Raw genomic sequence first — 17,560 nt, 5'->3', positions numbered from 1 at the left:
ATAAGACATGTCAAATTTCTATTGCTTGGATACACGACTGATGTGGCGTATTGAATACATCCTAGAATTTCACGTCAATGACAAACAAAAGAAGGTCGTGGGTCTGCTGTCACCTGTTTCATGTCTCATTTGTGTTTTCTTGTGTAATTTTGTAACACGTGTCACTCAATTTAACCCTATAGAAACACTATTAACTTTTTTCTATAAAATCAATAAAAATTAAAAAAATTAAAGAAAACAAATAAACCCACAAGAACTCATCACCCCGACAGCCATCACTTGCCCCATTCGCCAACTGTTTCAACCCCTATCGCCGACTCTATTCGCTCCCAATCGCCGGTCTTTTTATTCACTAACCCATCATCGTCATCTTCTTTTTTTGGGTCAAATCAAAAACCTAGTTTAGGCTCCCACATCCCACCGGTTCTAGGTCGTCTTCTTTGTCGTTAACCTCATCCTCCTTACCATACTACTTCTGGGTTTGTTTGTATTGAATTGGCGGAAGAGAGGAACCTCATCCTCCTTACCATACTACTTCTGGGTTTGTTTGTATTGAATATGGGTTTGAGTTCTGAGTTTTTTTTTTTTTGTTGAATTAGCGGCATAGAAAGAGACGATTTGGGGAGACGTCTTAGGATTATGGGTTCTTCTACGGGTTGGGAGATTGAGGACTATGATAAGTGATTCGATTGATGGGGTTGCTTAGGACGATAAAGATGATGAGTTTCCACGGGGTTTAAGAGCTTCTTTTGAAGGATTGCAGGAGATTGGGGGAAGGATTGCAAGGAGATTGGGGATGATTGTGAAACCCTACCCTCGATTTTAAAATTTGTTTTTGGGATTGGTTGGTGAGCCAGGTAGGGCCCACCTTGTTTTTGTGTTCCCCGGTCTCTCACCTCTTGCCTCTCTCATAGTTCTTTCTTTTCCCTCACTCTCCCTTATCTCTCCCTCTCGACAACTCTCTCCATTCCTCTTCGATGCACCCCCACACACCCATTCGTCGGAAACGTCCCATTTTTCGACTAGGTAAGGCTCGATTTCCCTTTGAATCTTACCTTTTTCCTTTGTCTTAGTTGCTTTAAAGAAATCTGTATGTCTGGGGACGTTTGTGACAAAGAACCTTCAGGGAAGGACACTCCCTAATTTTCTTGCCAAATCGAAGTTTGCATGCCATTTTCCAGTCATTTTTCGGCCACGTCTGGCCTCGTGATATGTATATAATTCTTCCCCTCTCCTGTAGCTTCATTTTGGTATATAGGTTGATGATTTTAGTTGAGTTATGGATTGACCAGAGCTTGGAGACTTCGGCTTTCTTCTTCGGCAAGATCGGTCGACTCACGGCCATGGAATCCAGCCCTGTTGAGCAGCCCAAACCCATAACCTGTTGAGCCCAAAGGCTCCGAACACCAGGGTAGGTACGTGCTGGCCGACACCTGAAATTGACGCAAACCATTAGGATGCATGAGAACAAGAAACAAATAGGTCTTATAAATTTAAATCTGATTAATGTGCAAATAAGGAATGTGTTCAAAGCATACAACTAAACTAGAATAATAAAAGGAATTAATATAAAATTGAATTAATAAAGGAATGGGTCCTACACCGAGAGGACTCGAAGATGCCAATGCGGAAGTGCCTTGACGCTGGGATTGTTCACCTTAATTTTAAGTCCTGAGGGGGCGCAAAACAAACAAGTTGATATATATATATATATATATATATATAATACTGAAATAGTTATCAACATACTAACCCCTAAAGTTTTATGAAAACATCAATAGCATAATATGGAGTAGGTTTTCCGAAAACCTTAGCATGCCATAAAACCTTTCATAAAACGTATCTCGTATATAGTGTACTAACTAGTGATATCATAATTGCTCAAATGCAGAACATAGAACTCTTCCTTTAGAACACTTTTTTTTCACAATTATCAATCGCCTGTAGGCTCCTACAACACCCACTCGAAGGCGTATATAGTATCAATCGCCTGAAGGCTCCTACAGTACTCACCCGAAGGCATATATATAGTGACCACTAGATACACACAAAACCATTGAACAGTCTTTCCAAACATAAGTACATATATCTCAAAAGCATATTCATAGTATAAAGTCATCTATCATCCATACTATAAAGAAGTGTACGAAACATGTTCTAAATAGTATATCGTCATCCATTAGATACCCTACAAAAACATGGGTTCGAAAGAAAATAAGGTATTCCAAAATATTCTAAGTAAGCATAATATCTCATAAAATGTAATCATAAAATGAATGTTTTAATAGTAGAATTGCAGACATGGAAAGTATGATTTAATAATTATGTTTTATGAAACGTTTTATGAGATATTATGCGTATTTAGAATACTTTGAATTATCATATTTTCTATCGAACCTATGTTCTTTGTAGGATATCTAATGGATGACGATATACTATTTAGAACATGTTTTCACACACTTCTTTATAGTATAGATGATGGATGACTTTATACTATGAAGATGCTTTTGAGATATATATACTATGTTTGGAAAAAGTATGTTCAACAGTTTTGTGCGTATCTAATAGTCACTGTATATATGCCTTTGGGTGGGTGTTGTAGGAGCTTTCGGGCGTTTGATACTATATATGATTTCAGGTGGGTGTTGTAGGGGCATGCGGATGATTGATACTTGTGAAGGAAGAGTTCTATGTTCTGCCTTCGGGGGATTATGATACCACTAGTTAGCACACTTTATATGATATATGTTTCATGAAAGGTTTTATGGCATGCTATATGTTTCATGAAAGGTTTATGGCCTGCGAGGGTTTTCGGAAAACCTACTACATATTATGCTATTGATATTTTCATAAAACTTTAGGGGTTAGTATGTTGATCTGTTTTATTTTATATATATATATATATATATATATATATATATAAACTTGGTCCATTCATGTTTGTTTTGCGCCCCCTCAAGATTTAGATTCGAGGCATACGATCCCTGTGTCAAGGCACTTCCGCATCGGCATCTTCAAGTCCTCTTGGTGTAGGACCCATTTTTTCATACATTCAATTTTATATTAATTCTTTTTAGTGTTTAGGATTAGTTGTATACTCTAAATACATTCCTCATTTGCATATTGACTACATGTAAATTTATAAGTTTTATTTATTCTTGTTCTCATGCATTCTAAATGGCTTGCTTTACCTTTGGGTGTCGGCCAGCACGTACCTACCATGGTATTTGGGGAATATCGGGATCAGGCCGTGTCAATGATGAGTTTCAACATTGGGTTTTTTTTTTTTTTTTCATTAAATTTTATGCAAAGTAACAAGTATTAAGTTTTAAAGTTAAGTGGAGGACACGTGTCACAAAACTAAAAAAGAGACACAGATGAGACACATAATTCAGGACAGCAAACCTGCGGCCCAAAAAGAATAGTATTTTTTTTAAATTAAATTAAATTTTTTTTTTTTATCTATAAAACCATCAGTTATTAGCATTAGGCAGAAATAGTATTTATTCTCTTGTATGATTCTGCATCTGCCGCCTATGAGGAAAATGGATTCTCGATGAAATCAACCAATCCATTTGTTCACTACAATTATTTATCTAAAATATACTTCCACTATGTTCTACTACGGAGGAATTTATCAGTCGATGAGAAAATTACAGAGACTACTCCCACTGAGTTCTAATATGGAGGAAAGGAAGGGTTTGAGGTTGATTTTGTTCCCAATGCCTCTTCAAGGACATCTAAACCCTATGCTAGAATTGGACAACATTCTACACCACAAAGGCTTCTCATTGACCATAATCCATTCAACTCTCTCAACCCTACACCGAGGCCTCCACGAACGATGTTATGGCGTTCATTTCGCTTCTAAACGTCAATTGCTTTGAAGTTTGAACCCTTCGGTGAATATTTGGCTAGGTTGCTATCAGTTGATGATCAGGAGCCTGTTGCTTGTTTGATATCTGATCTTCTATTTAGTTTCACTCAACATGTTGCTGAGAACCTTAAGCTCCCAAGGGTTTTGTTGAGGACTTCGGCTGGGTCTTCCTTTCTTGCTTATGCTGCTTTTCCACTTCTGCTGAAAAGGGTTACCTCCCCATACAAGGTAACTGTGTGGTTTCTTAAGAGTTTCTTTTCAAAATTTCCTTTCCAATCCAGGTACGTATACATCCCCTTCGTATTTTTGTCGAGAGTGTAAATTCGACATCCATTTTTTACCTATGCACAGTCTTATTATTTCTGATTTTTAGAAAGTTTATTACATCCAAAAACAATTAAAGAAAGAAAAAAAGATAAGTAGAGGCGTGTAAAGTAAGAAAAGATGTGTGAAGAAATAATTTATTTATCATCAAGTGTTACATCACGGTATATAAAATAATTAAGATCTTGAGTCCATCTACTGTTATTGTTTAATTAATTGGGGTTGGTTGCTCTATTCTATCGAACTTGACGTCAATCTATTAGTAATTCTTCGATCTATATATGCCATTTATGAGAAATCGAAGAATTGTAATGTGCATGTGATTTACGTAATAAACCAATTTAAATAAGTTGGGAAAATCCTTGGGTTTCTAGCTAATTAATAAGTGAAGGGTGGCCAGTCAATAGTACTAGATCAGTTGATCTAGCCGAAAGGTCAATAAATGTATCCATATCAAGTTCAATTCACATAGTAAATAATTTGTGATTTGTTTTAAGTTCGATATTTAGTTATGACTTATTCATTAGTGTGACCAAGAAACACTCTTTCCCCATAAGTAAAATATCATTGTATTAAAAAGAGAAAAAAAACATGATACCGAGTCAAAATTATGGTATTATTAGGTACAATCCAGATAATTATATGTTAATATATACTTGTATTTTTAGGGTTAGCACAATTACATACTTATATTTGCATGCATATCTTTCTATGTTGAGATCAACAGATTCTCGACTAGAAGAGCCAATATTATAGTTTCCACTTTTCAAAGTCAAAGACCTTCCTGTGCTCAAAACAAAGGAGCCACAAAAATTCTATGAATCAGTTTTTGGCCTGAAGAAGGGAGTCGAAGCCTCCTGTGGTATCATTTTCAATACTTTTGAAGACCTTGAAGGAAATTCACTAGCCACAATCCGCCAAGGATTCGACACTCCAATTTTTCCGTAGGCCCGTTTCACAAGTGCTTTGCTGCAAGCAATTCTTCAAGCAGCAACTTATTATCACAAGGCCAAAGTTGCATTCCATGGCTGAACACTCAAGCACCACAATCTGTCATCTATGTGCGCTTTAGGAGCATTGCTGCAATTAATTCAACCCTATTTTTGGAGATAGCATGGGGTCTATCCAATAGCAACCGACCATTTTTGTGGGTGGTTCGACCTAGGTTAGTTCATGGGTCAATATGGGTCAAACAGTTGCCTAATGCATTTTTCCAGATCTTGAATTAAAAAGGCCACATCGTGAAATGGGCTCTACAAAAAGAATTGTTGGCATATCAAGCCGTTGGAGTGTTTTGGACTGATAATGGTTGGAACTCTAGATTGGAGAGTATTTGTGAGGGGGTTCCTATGATTTGTTTGCCATGTCTAAGTGATTAAATGGCAAATGCAGGATATGTGAGTCATTTGTGGAAAGTTGGGTTGCAGTTGGTGTCACATTGTAGTCCTCATAACAAGATATTGTCTGTTTTGGGCCACGCCATCACGAATTTGTTCTTGGGTTTCAGCACAAGAACTTCCTAGAGGGTCACCCATCCTAGGACTACTTTTGTCCAAACTTGCTTAACTTCAGAGTTCTTATGGGATCCAAAGCCAGTGAGTTCCCAAAACACGTCTTGCAATGGGAGGTGAGCATGTACATATAAGGCATAGAGGATTCTCTCTCTTTGAGTGATGTGGGACACTACAGTCCAAAGAGTGGACGGAGGCGATCAGAAAATGGCTTAAAATGAAGAAGTTATGCAAGTTTGAAATTTTTTCAAAAAACTTGTGAGATTCGAGTTGCAGATGGCGGAGTCGAGCCTAGAATATGTGACAGTTGGAGCATGGGATGGATAGAGGGGAGATTGAAAGAACAATTAAAAAAATAATGACGGAGAAAGAAGGGGAGGGGATTAGAGATAGAATCCTAAAGCTAATGGAAAAGGCAAATATTTGCACCAAACAAGGTGGTTCTTCATAGTTCATACCAATCCTTGGATGGCTTGGTTAATTACATTTTATCACAATTTGCTATGCGATATTTGATAGGGGCATATCTATGCACCTTAGTTTAGCTTGTTCTTGTGCATTTATAGAGTTTTCCTTAGTAAAGTATTTATGTATTTTCAGGATTTAAGGGCAAAGTATGCAAAAGGATGCATTTTTGAGCCTTTTGGAGCAAATTAGAGCTTGGAATGGATATCATATGCTTGGAGCCAAGAGGATGGACGAAATTGAAGATTAGAAGAGCTAGGAAAGGCTACAAATCTGGTGGAAGAAGTTCTAATGCAATGAGGATAAGGAAGAAGCAAGAAACAAGGAACCTTATCCAACCTTATCTTATCCTATCCTAGAAACCTTATCCTATCCTATCTCTAACATTATCCTATTCTATCCTATCCAAATCAGGTGGGGACTTAAACCTAGCTAATTAGGGGGAATCAATTACACATTTAAACACCTATTTCAGTTTCTAGAAGACTTATCCCCTCAATTGCCGCAAGAACTCCATTCCTTGTAGGTTTAGGAATCACAATCCTTTTCCTACTCTTATATCACATGTCCTAGGCCCTTTAGGTTTAGGAATCTGCCCTAAACCATCCCTTCTAGAAACCTTATCTCAGCCCTATACACATGCCGCACCTATCCTTCTAGAAGGGCCTAAATCCATGCCGTGCACAACTTATCCCAATCCCATTTGATTTCTGCCTCGAATTAACCCTTTTTCAATGGGATTGTGTAATCCTTTCCTTCACTAAGTGTGCCAAACTAGCCTATATAAACAGCCCTTGCCGCACCATTTAGACCACCACCCCTTCACACAACATTCAAACCTTCATTCAGAAATCCACCCTTTGCCGTGACCTTACAACCACCCATCCATCATTCCCCTACTTCCACACCTCCATACACCACCATCAACCCTTGCCGCACTCCCCATCCCTCCTAAACACTACCCTACCATCACACATCCATTCCTCCATACAAATACCACCCAAAACCTATCCTTAGACCTTGTGCCGCAACAAAGAGGAGGAGAAGAGGGCTTGGGCGTTCATGCAATTCAAGTTTGAGTTGCTGGAATTTTTAGGTGTTTCCTCTCCTTTGATTTCAATGGTTAAATTTATTTCTTTTTGTCTTGTACGTATGAGGAACTAAACCCCCCCTTGGCTAGGGGGGGATTCGAAACCATGATCATGCTTGCTATATGATTTGATTACCTCTAATTGCGTTTCATAAGTTGTGAATTCAATTTACTTATCTATTTGAATTAAACTGATTTGTGTGTGTTGGTTGAGAGTGCACGCTTAAGTATCATGCATAAATCTAATGCTAGGATATAAGGAAGTTTCACCTAATTGTTACAAACTTATATTCATAAGTAGTAAAAGTTGATGACCTCAATTGCGTTAAGTAAATTCTTGGCATAAGTTTCATGCAATTCATAGTAACGAGTGCTTCGTCAATGCTTATGGTTTTCAAATAACTTAATGATTCTTGCTTATATCTCTATTATGCAATTCATGTAGGGAACTTGTGGGGAATGCTTTGGGTTGTCGTATGCAATCATCCAATTCAATAACGTTAGGAAAATCTGAGAGTTAATTAGTGCAATTCACGGTTAATCTGGGGCGTTGAGAATTCATGGGTTATTGAAAAGCAATTAGAAATCGTTTTGTGTGCAAGTATGACATGTGTGGAGATGAACCCCTTAGCTAGCTTTCATTCCATTCATTAAATCCAAATTCGTTTGAAAATCTGTTCGTTTTACAAAGTTTTAAGTTTTGTTTTCAAATTCGTCAAAAGCAAAATCCCCCTTTACTTGGAGTGTCAAATTAGTTAGAAATCAATTTAGTTTGTGTTTTAAAGTATCTTGAGTCAAGTTATAACTATTTTCGTCCAAATTCTTCTCTAGTGCTCAAAACTGCTCAGAAAGTAGTTTTAAGGCAGTTTTAAGTGTTTTCTTGCTGTTTTGAGTCTTTTGGTTTGTCTTAGTGTTTTAAACTTTAGTTTTGCATTCTTTGGGTCTAGTTTGGTGTTTTATATTGTGTTATTACGTTTTTGAGTCAAATCCAAGTGATTAACAATCCCTCCTAATCCCCGGTCCAGAACGATCCCTACTTACATTCTTCACTACAATTGATAAAAAGAGGATTTAATTTGTGTGCATATAATTCTCACATCAATATTGAAGAGAAAGTTACTACAGTAAATTGTATAGTTTTTACTTTTACCTCTTTTACTTTTCTTAAGTGTAAGTATAAATACCCTCATGTGACTTATCATTATTCAATCAATGAAATATCAGCATTCTCAATAGATATAAGGCAATGAATATTCAATTTGGTCTTTGGGTAATTGATAATGTTACACATGTTTTTTTATATGAGAAGATAATTTATGTAATATTTTAGATCAAACTCGTCATTACTTAAAATTGAATCTAAAAAAGATACTACTACACTATAATTTTACAGAAAGAGATACTACTATATTATAATGCGAGTGACATTTGAACTTAGCTTACTAAATATCAGTTGGTCTCGAAAGCACGATATTAAATAGGGGCCCAAATAGAGAGTCTCATTTCTTTATTTATTTTTCATTTTCTAAGTGAGTGTTTTCAAAGCGTGGGTGGGAAGGCTGGAAAGGTTCAAAGTCAAGCAGCTGACATGGTCGAAACCCAATCGTTCTTGATAAGCTTCTCATTTTATATATATATATATACACTTCTCCCGTCGTTTCTCAGCAACCAATCACAGCTGCTCGTGCTATCTTTTACTGGGACATTAAGCTCAGAACGTTTCAGGTACCTTGCTTCATCCATATGACTTCCTTACCATCTGTTTGGTTACCAAGAAAACTGATTAATGATTAATAGAAAGTTCAAAATTCTTGCCCTGTGAACAAAATCTAATCTTTGTTTTCTGTTGATAATTCTAGAATGAATAGAGTTTTAATGAAAATGTTGCCTTCGATTATTTTTCTTATCGAGTCTGTTTGTTAACATTATTATTATTATTAACGGTTAATAGAAAGTTCAATTCTTGCCCTGTGAACAAAATCTACTCTTTGTTTTCTGTTGATAATTCTAGAATAAATGAGTTTTAATGAAAATGTTGCCTTCGATTATTTTTCATGGGAAGATAGCTGCCAAGGTAAATTAATTGATTGTACTTGTTTTTTTTTTTTTTTTTCCTTTTTTCTTTTTACTTAAATTCAGGGACATAAAAATGTGTTCAAAGTCGAATTCTCAAGCAACGGGTAAAGATAGGATAAGTGAATTGCCGGATGCAGTTCTTTGTCACATACTCTCCTTCGTTCCAACAAAATATTCCGTGAGGACCAGCATTCTGTCCACAAGATGGAAGAGTATATGTGGTTCTGTCCCCAATCTTGACTTCGAATTTGAACAAATGTCTACGACGTGGAAGGAAGAATATATGTCGAACTATGTTGGTTTTTTGATGTTTGTCGATTGGATACTTTCACTTCGTGACTCGTTGGATATTCAAAAGTTTCGACTTCATTGTTACTGTCGTGTTGAAGATTTCTCTCGTATTGTAGGTTGGATTTGCACTGCCATCAGGCATAATGTAGTTGAACTTGATCTTTGTGTTTATAGTGATAATGTAGTTTGTCCGACTTTCGAGTTGCCTCAATGCGTTTTCATGTCCAAAACACTGGTGGTTCTCAAGGTGAAGTCAAATTGTATTACCTATGCTCCTCCTACGTCAGGCTGTTTCCCAAGCCTCAAGTTCCTTGATGTCAAAGTTGACTATCCTGAAGACGACTCAGTGGGGGAGCTTTTCGCATGCTGCCCTGTACTTGAAGATTTGTCCATAGATGCAACTATTAGAGATGCATTAATTTTGAGTTTCAAGGTCTCTGTGCCTGAACTGAAGAGATTAAGAATGACCTTCTTCAGTGATATGATTGTTGGTAAAGATTTTATGTACGATATTTCTATTAACGCCCCGAAGCTTGAAAACCTTGACATCAAGCAGGATAGTTTGTCTGTTTATTTGTTTGAGAATTTAAACTCCCTCGTCAAAGGCAGCGTTGATCTCTATTACCATCATGGGCAATTCTGGGATGATGAGGTTTCGGAAAGAGCAACTGTGCTTCTGGAGGCATTTTCCAATGTTAAATGTCTGTCTATTTCAGCTCATTTTGTGGAGGTAAGTATATGCCGTAACTCATTTCCTTTTTCACATTAAGTTCGTCTGCACATATCCTTACACTATCAAAAACTAGATGAGGCAAAAGCACATCCCTGGCATGCCATCTTTTTCCATTCTTTTTTATCCTATTTATCGTTCTTACTTCGTACCAAAGTAGTGTTTTTATTTCAAACCTGTATTATGTTTTCGCGATTGATGATGCTAAATAGTATGTTATGCATCGGTAAATGTTTAATTCATATGTTTGATCAATGTTTTACCTTTCACAAAGGGTAACTGGCTGCCTGCATTTGATAATTTGTGGGAATTGAAAGAGCGTCTAGTTTATGTATGATGAGTTTATGTTTGATCATTTCTTTATATTTCGTGAAGGAGCGTTGTCTGCCTGCTTTCGATCATTTGACCGAATTGAAGTTGGTTCTTTATGATTGCTATCGCTGGGATCTGCTGACAGAGTTGCTCAAGAAATCACCTAATTTGGAATCTCTTGTCATCGAACATAAAAAAGTAAGATGTATTTCCACTCATGCAAAGTCATACCAACCTGCAGCTATTTATTGTTCTCAATCATTTGTTCTTTCTCAGGACGAGGAATGTGTTAAGAATTATGACGAGACTGAAAGTTATTCGAAAGATGTCTTATACTCGGAGCATCGATGGAGTTACACCGGAGTCTGTACCTATTTGTCTGATATCACACCTCAAAACTATCACTGTAAGGGGATTCGAGGGATACCCGCATGTGAAGAAAGTGGCCAAGTATTTGTTAAACAACGGTGGAGTTTTGACTAAGATGACTGTCTATAACGATGAGTTATACAAAGAACTAATGCTTGAGAGGGGTTCTAGGACTTGTTGGGTTGAACTTGTGTAAAATGCAATTTTAAGCTCTTACGGCCGATTCTGTCATCAAAGTTGTAAATCACACAAGCACCTTTGTCAATCTTAAGATGGATTGATCTGTAGATGTTTGTTTTGGAATGTATACATTTCTTGTCCACTTTGTTTAGCTTCTTTTATCCACTTTGTAAAGAGCAACTTTGGTATAGTAATATCGATGTCATTTGGTATAACTAATATAACATTAACATAATTATATAACTTTAGAGTGTAAATTTGAACGATTACAGTCTCAAACGAGGTTATGTTGTGACACGAATCACGGTTACGATATTGTGTAAGCTCGTAAAGTTTCCTAATGATAACATCCATGATACATCTATCTATAGTGTCATAGTATGTCATTGGTATAATAATAAATGTTAATTTTGTAATTCAATCACGTTGAAGTACAAAAATCTATCTTGACAATGTAATAAAACGTCCACAATATAACTACCAACCTTTTTACAGTAATAATCACGTTATTATTTAGCTTCGTATCACACACGTTTCAATTTTCTTTTAACCCAAAGTTTATGTTACAAATCGATTGCAGGACCCCGAATACAAGGACCTTTCTTTACCAACTACCAGATGCTCTAAGATCATTTTTAAATGAAATGTCAAATTATGAGAGTCAAATTACAAATGATGACTAATGTGACAATTTAAAATCTTATGTCAAATTTTGTACTTTCCCAATCGAATTGTCAAATGTTATTTTATTATTTAACTGGAGTTCTAAATGGTTGTAATTATTAAAAAAAATGTTGAAGCAAAATTTTTATTGATTGAAATGTTAGTGGAATATGGAACCCACCATTAAAATGAATTAAAAATAAATTTGACATTAATATCAAATTTAATTCTAAATCACAAAACTTCAAATCTAATCAGCAATACTTTGGTTGAAAAGAATTTTAATGTCAAACATGCACAATATAATTCCACCTAGAATTTTGACGTCCGGTTCGAGATGCTCTAAATTCCCAACAAAACCCCCAGAGGACTTCTTCAACCCCTTAAACCTATCCCCAATGTCTCCCTTCAGAACCCTCCTCCTCCTTAAACCCCAAAACCCTCTTTTCATTTCCCAAACAACCCACAAACCCCTCTCACTCTTCTCCATCGCCCGCAGATTCTTCACCTCCTCACACCAATCTGAGAACCAAACCAAACCCAGAAAGCCTCTGGACCTACTCTTCAAGAGGCCGTCGAACTCTCCCCAAAACCCGAAAACTCTGACAGCGAAGCCGAAGACAACCCATTGAAGAAGAGCTTGAGGGATTTGGAGAAGGAGGTCAGGAGCTTGAAAGCCAATTCGAATGGCTGAAACTAAAGCAAAGAAGAGAGAACCCAATTCTGAGGGTAAGGCCAGTTTATACTCGGTGTTCACGAATAAGGCGGCGGCTGCGGCGGACGGCAGCGGTAGGAAGCGGAAAGAGTTGACAAAAGAGAGGTCGAATATGTTGAAAGATTTGTCGCAGGATATGGAAGTGGTGGTGAGCCATTTGTACAAAGAAGGGTACTTTAAAGATGCCAATTTCTTGTTTGTAAATGGTGATAGGTTGGATTTTAGCTGCTTTAACAACAGTTATGGCCGTAGTTTCCTAAGGTTTGCAGTCGAAAGTTTTGCCAGAGACAACCAACCGATTGCAAAGTAAGCATTTTTACCTTCTTTTTTTTATTTTTCATATTTGTTTTTGTTAGCTCTATTTGCTTCTGTGTGTTTGTTTACATGGATTTTTTTTTTCTTATGATTCGCATCGGTTTCTGAAAAAATTGAGGAAGAAAAAGTGATTTTGGAGGTTTACATCTTATAGTTCCTGTCCAATGTGTCTTTCGATTTCTTGGTAACTGGGGTTTCTAGTCTCTGCTTTAGTTGTCTAAGTTGTTTCTAAATCTGTAGCGTGTAAACTATAACCGGCCAACGGTAAAAGGTTATTTGGATTTGACTGAGAAACCGATATGTGAAATGTCAGTGTTGATGTATCAGTATAGAACGACACAGTATTTATATTTCCTTTTGGTCTTAGTATGAGATATATATTTAGAGGCTGATGAGAGACTTAGGTTGATTATGTTTCTAAGTTACTGGTGGTCGGGTGGCTATGTTCTTAGAACTTGAAATAAGTTGCACAGAAGAAGAGATGTATTCGGGATAGAATGTGATGAAGTTTTGTTGAAGGCCTTTCATCAAGATTTTAGCTGCCAAGGTACCTGGTGTTATGGGTTTTTCATCATTCTCATTTCACACTTGAAATTTTTTTTTAATTTTCCACATGGTACGTAGCTTATACAATGTCATTAGTAGGATGAGAATTGCTGGGGCTTATGAGGTGGGCAGTGCTCGACTAGCAGAGGAGCTGTTTATTCTTTGAGGGTAAAGTTTCATCAATGAAATGTTGACCTGACACAAATATCATTCACTGTCCCATTGTTCATAAGTTTGCGAAGGCTTATGTCAATTCATTAGAATTCTGATACTTTTCCCAAACATGATATGCTAATTCTTTAGAAGTTTGCAACGTCATGATTGTCATTCAAATTTTCAAAATTTTGTATATGAGTTCATGATTTGAGTTCGTGTTTATAATTCCTGTCCTATGTCTCTGCTGTAATTGTCTAAGTAGTTTATCAATCCTTTAATGTGTAAGCTACAACCCCCAAACGGGAAATGGTTATTTGGATTTGACTGAGAAATCGGTATGTGAAATGTCAGTGTTGATGTATCTGTATAGAACGGCATAGTATTTATTTATGTTCTGCTCTTAGTGTAGGATATACACAGAGAGGCTGATGAGAGGCTTAGGTTAATTATGTTTCTTGGTTACGGGTAGTGGAGTGGCTATGTTCTTAAAACTCAAAGTAACTTTCACGGAAGAAGAGATGTAATCGAGAAGATGCGATGAAGTTTTGTTGAATGCCTTTGGTTGAGATTTAACCTTCCTAGGAGCGGGGCCTATGGGGGGTTTCAACATTCTCATCATTGATCTGGAATTTTTAATTTTCCACACGGTATGTAGCTGATATACTGTCATTTATTGGATGTTCAATGCTGGGGTTATTGAGGTGAGCACTGCTTCAGTAGCAGAGGAGCTTTTTTTCTTTGAGGGAAAGTTTCGTGAATGGAATGTTGACCGGACACAAATACCATTCATTGTTTCAATGTGCATACCAGCGTCAAGGCTTTTGTCAATTTATCATGAATTCTGCTACTTTTTTTCCAAACAGTCTATGGTAACTGTTTAGAAGTTCACCAGTTCATGATTGGCAGTCAATTTCTAAATTTTGCATAGCTAGTAGGTATGAAAGTGTGCCATGCTGAAAGTATGTTGGATTCATTGTGGAGCTAAAGTCATTTTAAAAGATTGGCCGAGAGAAACCATAAATTCTATGTGGTTTTGCTACATAATTATGAGTACAGTGTACAGAGCATGTCTAATTTTCACCACACGATATCAGACAGTTCTTTAGTTAGACTAATTTCATGCTGCTTGGCTAAAGACTTGGGAAGAAAGAAGATTAAAAATGATCTTAAAACAATCTTTTCATTGCATTTGCTTGACTAAGAAGTATTGCAACAATTTACGGATGTTTGATTTCCAGGTTTAAACACCAAGCTATATACTAGAGTTTTAGGATTCAAGTTTACGAATTGGTGATTTCATCTAGTTGCTCCAACTTTTTAATGCGTAATTTTGACGTTTCTGTTAGTTTGATAGTCTTCTAATTAGTAGTCTCCATTCTTATGCTCTTAAAATTTGGTCTTCTAATCAGCAGTCTTGATGAGGTCATGTTTGGCATTCAATTTTCTAATTTTCTATAGCTTTTAAATGTTCTTGATGCTGAAAGTATGTTGGGATCCCTGTGGAGCTAAAGTCCTTGTAATACAAGCTGGGAGAAATCATAAATTGTCTGTGGTTTCACTACAGTGTACAGACCATATCTAATTTTCACCAGACAGGGTCAGACCTTTAGTGAGACTATTATCATGCTGCTTGACAAGAGTTGAGAAGTCGTACGGTGGAGGCGTAGGAAGAAAGAAGGTTGGAGATGATTTCAAATTTCAAAACAATATTTTCATTGCATCCATGCACCATTTCAGCAGCCCTTAGAAGTACGGAAACAATATAGGGCAGTCTGATTTCTGGCTTTATACACCAAGCTATGTATGAGAGTTTTCGGAAATTGTGTTTATGACTTCATGACGTTATCAAGTTGCTGCAACTTTTTAATGTGTAATATTACCATTTGTTGCTGGTAATTTCTGTTAGTTTGATAGTCTTATAATCAGTAGTCTCCATGCTTATGCCCTTGAAATTTGGTTTTCCAGATGGTTGTCTGGCTCAGACTTGAAAAAGGTGGCCCTCATCGGTTGCCCTTCCCTTGCAAGAAAGAGCGTTTTTGGGGCTAAAAGAATGCGTAAATTTTTTGAAATTCCAGAAGACAAGGTTAGCCAATTGTCCTATTATTCTTTCCCTCTTCTGGTGTATTTCAGCTCAATTAATTGTGCTTTTGTGTTTTGGTCACATTCAGGTTTGCAGTAAATGTGTCTTGAAACAGTCGTGCAAGTTTGCAAATCAGAATGTGTGGAACGGAGGTGCCAAGAATCTGGATCTTAGAGATGTAATGAATACTATCACATTATATGCTCTGGATGCTGTGCCTCCAGAGCTGGTTGTGCCTGGACGAAGTAAAGTCTTCTGTTAGTCGACTGCTAAAGGAGGTTTTGAAGCTAAGTGAAGCTACTTTGGGAGGCTAATTTCAGATCTGCAGAACATGTTCCAGGTAATCTGAGACTCATTGTCTTTGGTAATTGCTTCCTTCTGGTGCCATTTCGATTACTTATGTTCTGAACCCTTTTCTTTTTATATAGCGAGGATTCAGGTGCAACATTCTGTTTAAAGCGTAATTTAGCTTCCCTGTATGAATTTGAAAGTGTTTTAGATGTACCGTAAATGCTTAACTCATTCTTAACTCCGTTAACCTATTCCGTGTATAAAGAGTTACATCCTTTTCGTTTTTGCTGGTTTTTTGATTTTATTCATCCAAGTTCCATCAGTGATGGACTGGACACCATGATTGACTTGTTTCTATCTGGGGCATCCAAAAATCTTCTTGCTTGCTTCATTTGGTCATCAGCATGTGCTGATATCTCGAATCCGACCGACCATTTATTCCTGTTCAGAAACAGCAGTTGAGTTGTAGGCAGGCAAAACAAATTGCATATATCTAAACAGAATCATAGAATAACTAAGAAAAAAAAAACCCAGTTCCCTTGATACCAGCAGTATTATAAATAAGGAATCGAACTCGAGACCTGGTGCAATAGCGGACATGTGCATTTTAATTTAATTTATGCTGCCTGCCAAATTGAGCACAAGATCAAGAACTAAGTATTTGATTGTCTGAATGTCTGTGATTTTGTACGTCAAATGCTTTTTTTTTTTTAATAACGAGAACTAGTGAAGTCGGCAGCATAATCTTTTGAATGGATTTGTACTTTTTGAGGGATTTTATAAGCATAACTGCGCAAGGTTGATGGCAGTTGTGACCGGACTTTCTCTTGTTTATGTATATATATTATTTTTTTTAGTATATTGATATTTTTTACACTAAGAAGAGGAGGAGTTCGACTAAGCTACACAATGGGCAGCTTAATTTGGTATCGAATTCGCTATCCATGAGATTCGAACCCAAGACCTCTCACTTCTAAGTGAAGAGGAATACTACTAGACCGTAATACTGAGTGATTTTTTTTCTCTTGTTCATATTAAACGTGCACATTTAAGTTTTACGTCTGAATATATTTTAAAGAAAAAAAGTTGCACATTTGATAAGAGTTAGATTATTTAACCTAATGGTTATTGTTCAGATGTGTGATTTAAGGCATGTTTTAATAGGAATGATTGGCTTGGATAAAGCTACTCCTTATATTGAAAACATTGTGGAGGAAGAAATGGATGACAAATCTTTATTTTGTCTAAGATGAAGGTTAGTCATAAAGAAAATATATTTGTACTAATTCCTTTAAAAATGGTAGGATTAAAAGGACAATTTTCCTTAATGAGTAACCTTCAACTTCAACTTGTTGAACGAAATAAGGTAGTTGTCATTCATTTCTTCTGTCAAAATGTCTACAATACAACGAAGTCTTATCTAAGTCAATTTCTTCCGCGTTGGCGAGAGCAGTGGACCCAACAGAAACCAATGTCGGACCCGCAGGGTGGTGCTGTTGGCGTGCGGTCACGTGAAAGTTCTGCCACGCGTGGCGCATGCATCGCGATCGAGCCAACACCCCCAACACT

The 17,560-nt window shown here is 36.8% G+C and overlaps 1 protein-coding gene, 1 non-coding gene and 1 pseudogene across 2 annotated transcripts; all 3 read left to right on the top strand.

The window, feature by feature from the left end:
* Positions 1-3,457: 3,457 nt before the first annotated feature.
* LOC108865522 lies at positions 3,458-6,163 on the top strand (annotated as a pseudogene).
* Positions 6,164-8,803: 2,640 nt separating this feature from the next.
* Positions 8,804-11,444, top strand: LOC103926900 (F-box/LRR-repeat protein At4g14103). Its single transcript, XM_009335780.3, is given in 5 exon segments — positions 8,804-8,992; positions 9,407-10,364; positions 10,740-10,874; positions 10,953-11,030; positions 11,032-11,444. Coding segments are annotated over 5 exon segments (1,518 nt in total). The 5' UTR covers positions 8,804-8,855; the 3' UTR covers positions 11,242-11,444.
* Positions 11,445-12,213: 769 nt separating this feature from the next.
* LOC103926860 lies at positions 12,214-16,274 on the top strand. The gene is made up of 3 exons (XR_007258795.1): positions 12,214-12,909; positions 15,586-15,703; positions 15,789-16,274. It is a non-coding gene; the product is annotated as an uncharacterized LOC103926860 (transcript).
* The last annotated feature ends 1,286 nt before the right edge of the window (positions 16,275-17,560 follow it).

This window comes from the organism of the source record quoted next, unplaced genomic scaffold, assembly GCF_019419815.1.
Source record: "Pyrus x bretschneideri cultivar Hongxiangsu unplaced genomic scaffold, Pyrus_bretschneideri_v1 Contig23, whole genome shotgun sequence".
NCBI classification, from domain to species: domain Eukaryota; kingdom Viridiplantae; phylum Streptophyta; class Magnoliopsida; order Rosales; family Rosaceae; genus Pyrus; species Pyrus x bretschneideri.
Note: the sequence above shows the minus strand (reverse complement) of the source record. Positions and strands in the feature narration are given on the sequence as shown.